The 4689-nt window shown below is 44.7% G+C and overlaps 1 protein-coding gene across 1 annotated transcript in view; it reads right to left on the bottom strand.

Annotated features, from left to right (window-relative positions):
• The window catches only part of FAM83F (family with sequence similarity 83, member F), a 37207-nt gene extending 32870 nt beyond the window's left edge, over positions 1 to 4337 (bottom strand). The window contains exon 1 of the mRNA XM_009322592.1: positions 4299 to 4337. Coding sequence (XP_009320867.1) covers positions 4299 to 4337 — 39 coding nt within the window. The remainder of the gene's footprint in view (positions 1 to 4298) is intronic.
• Positions 4338 to 4689: the final 352 nt, after the last annotated feature.

Genomic DNA, 4689 nt, shown 5'->3' with positions numbered 1-4689 from the left:
GTCTGACATCCATGGCTCTGCCATTGTCCTGATATGCTACCTTTGGCAAATCGCTTCACCTTCATCTAACTTCCCTCCTCATCTTTGTATGTCTTGGCATTCTGACTTGCAAATTCTTTGGAGTAAGACTATAATTTCTACAGGCACATGAAGTGCCCACTGCAACCAGGCTCTGAACTCAGCCGGTGCATCTCTATCGTGAAGGACAGCAAAGTCCAATGGAAGATGAAAAGCTGTTGCATAGACTTGGACACAGGCAAGGCTCGTCTGTTAACAGGGACCGACAGCCTCTGCTGCGGGGATGAAGGAGAACAGGATGCTGGAGAGGAGAGGGCAACACTGGCCACCGAGAACACAGCTTGCTCATGGCAGCAGGATAAGAGAAAGAGCAATGAAGAGAAAGAAATGTTAAAATCATGATACGTGGGTGGAGGTGGGGAAGAGACAAGTGACGGTTTGGTAGAAAAGGCAGGTGCTATTTTAGTCAGACTGGGCTAATTTCAGTTCTGATGTAACTCCATTTACGTCAATTTTAGTCAGTTGAATTACACAAAGGATTAATTTAGGTCAATGAGTTGAGGTGAGAGTGAGTCAGCCCAAAATAAGTTTTGGGGTGCAAGGAAGAGTGGAGAAACAAGGACCAGGTGAAGAACTGGAGCCATCCTGAGTTTGGAGAGATGTTTAAGAAGGGAGGGTGGGGTGGGGATGAGAGAGGGTGAACAAGAGAGAGCAAAGGCAAACAGGCCACAGGACCCTGCAGGGATGTTGGCCAATGACTTTCATTCCAACCCAGGACAATTTGCAAAGAAAGGCAGTCTGCTCCCTGAACTCTGCAGTGTAGTGGTTATTTACCCCTTACTCCTTCTGGTGGTCCACCTCCCCTTGCTACTCCTCCGGGCAGCACATACCATACTCAATGAGAGTTCATAACAACTAAGCTTTGGTTTTATTTTTTTTGTGTTTAATCACAAAACATTCCAGGTTTAACCTGAAATAGACTTTGGATCAGGGTTTCACAGGGCAACAGCTGCATTTAGCAGGGAGAATGGGTCTGATTCACTCCTGGTACAGCTTCACTGGAGTCGACGGAAATGAATTTGTTCCATTAATTCTCCCAAGACAGCATGAAAGCCAAATGAAACCAGACAGGGCCATTCTCAGGCTGACAAAAGCATCCACACCTTAACTCTCACCAGCCTACCTATGGAACACATGGAAAAAGTGTCTAAAATACTTGACACCATCTTTAAGGTTTGCAAAGAAGCGCCTCTCAACAACGCATAGGAAAGAAAAGAATGATACCATTACATTTAATGAAACGAAAACAAATAATTAAGAACACCTCTTGCTTCCTCCCCTTCCACTCTTTCTTTCCCTGCACATGCTTTCCATCAATTGTTTCCGTTGCCTCTTTTAAATTGGTGTTTACTTTCTTGTAATTCCATGTACTGAGATAATTTAACACCATGAATCCCTGAGGTTTCTTTTCTCTCCTCTGTCCTCATTTTCCCTAGCTTTTGTTTTCCCATTCAGTTTTTACATTTTCTTTGAAATCGTGATCTTCAATTGTATTATTTTCATTCTCTTCCTCTATAGCTTGGCCCTGTTTTCATTCCTCTGTTCTCTTGTCCCTTGTTCAGCATCAGCTTTAGTTAAGAGGAGAAGAAAGTCAGTAGGCTATAAGGTTAAAGGCTAAAGATCAACTTTAACCATCTCTTTGACACCTACCCCAAACTCAGCTCCCCCAGTTTCCCACCTTCCACAAATACTTGGTACTGCACAAGAAATAAACACCCACAAAGCGCTCTCATCTCATATTCAATCACCATAATAAATACAAACTCTCTTCTGTAACATTCAATCATTATATTTAGTCTTAATATCATGCTTTTCATCTGCAAACACCCACACAAGCATTGGTTAATTTGTCCTTACAACAGCCCTGCAAGGTAGGTAATTACGTGTTACTATCTCCATTTTACACATAAGGAAACTCCAGGAGAAATTGTGAGACTCCTAACAAGCACACATACCCACAGATCTAAACTATATCTTCTACAAATGCACACATACACACAGCAGTCTACATACATATCAGTGTACACCAAAAATAAGTGACCAGCAAGCTTGCTGTAGGAGGGGAGAGAGGCGCTCAACACTTTACATCCACCAAAAAGGAAAATTCTCAGAACATGAGATCGGCCTGGACAGCAGAGGAGAGGTGCAGGAAGCAAACACGAGCTCTCTGCAGCACACTGTAGTTTCTGGGCAGCATTTCATGACCTCCCTTTCCTGCAGATGAGCAAATGTGCAAGGTGAATGCCTCCTTGCCCCCATGTACTTTTTCTGAAGCACCACCGAGGTTTGATTTCATATTTGCAGTTTCACCACTGGTGACCACCCTCATTCTATCAACACTTGTTTCTGACAAGAAGTTGGGAAAGTCCAGTCATGCACAACCCCCAAGTGAGCTCCTGACCTACTTGAATGCTAATTACCTCTTAGTGCTCTATCCGACTCGTTCTACTGCCTATCAAGATGTCAGGATTGGAAGATAATAGACCTTATGGACCACAGGCAGCTGCACATGCAAAACCATAGAAATATGGAAGGAACATTAGCGGGAAAGCCAGAGAATGAAAATGAAGACACGAGTAATTAACTTTGATCCAGGATGTCAGCAGCCTGTGCCAGAGTATCCTGTGTGCAGCAACTCACCTCCACTGTGGGGACAGGACGCTCTGTTCCCATCCCACGCGGTACGCCCCTGCAGCAGCCCTTGCACAGCAGAGGCTCCAGGGACTCTGCAGGGTCCGGCAGGGTCCGTTTTGGAGGGTCAGATCCTCAAGTGTAGTTAGACATTGAATTCACACTTATGCAAGGGAGCTTCGCTGCAACTAATGGGCATTAGATGCCATTAATATAAAGAAACTGGACATGAAAATAAAGACCTCTGTAAGGATTTGGGCCGTTGTGACTCACCATTTCATTGTCCTCCATTCAACGTGACGCTGAGGCTCTCATGGATTTGGGAGTCATGGTTCAATGACAACTATCCTCTTCCCCCTTTGTCGGTCCTCCTGTCTTATTTTCTGAACCTGTCACATCCTCTCTCAGCACAGATATGTCCAGGCAAATGATTTCAATATTGTCTTCCTTTCACCCCTTGTGTTTTGGGTGGGACTGGGGACAAAGATCTATGACAGAGTTTGCCAGGTTGAATATACATTGCTTATTCCATAGAAACTGACACAAGGCCCCATGTCTTCTCTGTATCAATAAAAATGTTGTTAAGTCTGTATCATTGCTAGAGTTTTTCCTATTCCAGATTTTCTTAAAATCCTTTACTGTTTTTAGCTTTTCCGGCCAGTGTTGCATCCTTGATATATTCGGTTTTCCATGTCACTTTTCTGCATTTCATAATTTCTGCTTTAGAACAATTGTGGTCTCTTTTTTTCTTTCCCCTCGTTGGCATACGTTACTTTTTTATTTCTAATTGCTGTCAGAGCTCTGCCACTGAGCCAGCACAGGCTGCTGCTTCCTAAAACACTAACATTGATGCCAAGGCTGAAACTTCACAGAGTTCTGCCAAACCTGCTGACTCTGGATTCCCGCATCACAGGGTTCCTCTCAGCTTCATCCCTTACTAATTACAATCAATCATTCATACCACAGGAGTGACCCAAACTTCCAGACTAGTTCATGACCTGAGTGTCTATGTGCTGTGCTGACAGGGAGGGAAGGCCAGCCCTGTCTTACAAACTACAAGTTGACAAGGTGAGGCAAAATGATTGTTCCAGGTAAAAATTGCAGCCCTACTGCAATTGATGAGTGGTCTTTGGTCTAAGGACTCTCCTTTCCTCCGTGGTCTTTACCCGGGGGGTAAAGGATCAGACCGCCAGCAGAACACCTGTGCTGGCAAGGCCATGCCAGATTCACAGCACGTGGACTGGCTGCCCATGTCTGGAGGGGTCCAGCTCCCCCCTGCCACATTCACTGGACATGGGGACATCACACTGCTTCATCGGGAGCAAAGCTGCGAGATGGGAGGGGAGAAGCACCAGGGAGCACTGACAGGGGAGTTACTACTTGCATAGTGGTGCTGCTGTAGGTCCTATAGCATGAACAAGTCTTAAAAGGGATTTCAAGTCAGGGAGGGAAACACATTACTCATATAACATGCACTGAGATGTTCAGATGAGTCAAAAATGCCTGCTGCTTTGGCCATCACAGTAATCTATCCTGCCTCATTGCTTCCTTGTGCTACTCCTGTCTACTTGCTTGTACGCACCTCTTACCACTAGCTGGAAGCTGCAGGAGCTCTGGGACACGGCCATAGCGCCAGCACTACAGGGCCTTGGTCTGGATTTAGCATTCCCAAGTGCTTATGGCAACTTGGAAATAATAAGGATAAATACTAAAATAATACTAGCAAGCCTAAGGAAAAAAAAAAGAAAGAGAAAGAGCTAATGTCCATGATAAGTGTAATAAATGAAACGGAAAGCAAATCTACACACTCTTTAGAGATAAGGTGATGGGGATGATGAAGTTTAGGAACACTGCAGAATGAATTCCAGGATCATAATGAAGCATTCGAGGTGGGGATGCAGGATGAAGGAATTAGAAGCTGCAATGTTGAAGACAAGAGCTTCCAGCTAATGTGGGAGTGCAAAGGGAGGCAGTGGTGAG

Source organism: Pygoscelis adeliae, unplaced genomic scaffold, assembly GCF_000699105.1.
Source record: "Pygoscelis adeliae isolate BGI_AS28 unplaced genomic scaffold, ASM69910v1 Scaffold60, whole genome shotgun sequence".
In the NCBI taxonomy this organism is placed as follows: Eukaryota; Metazoa; Chordata; class Aves; order Sphenisciformes; family Spheniscidae; genus Pygoscelis; species Pygoscelis adeliae.
Note: the sequence above shows the minus strand (reverse complement) of the source record. Positions and strands in the feature narration are given on the sequence as shown.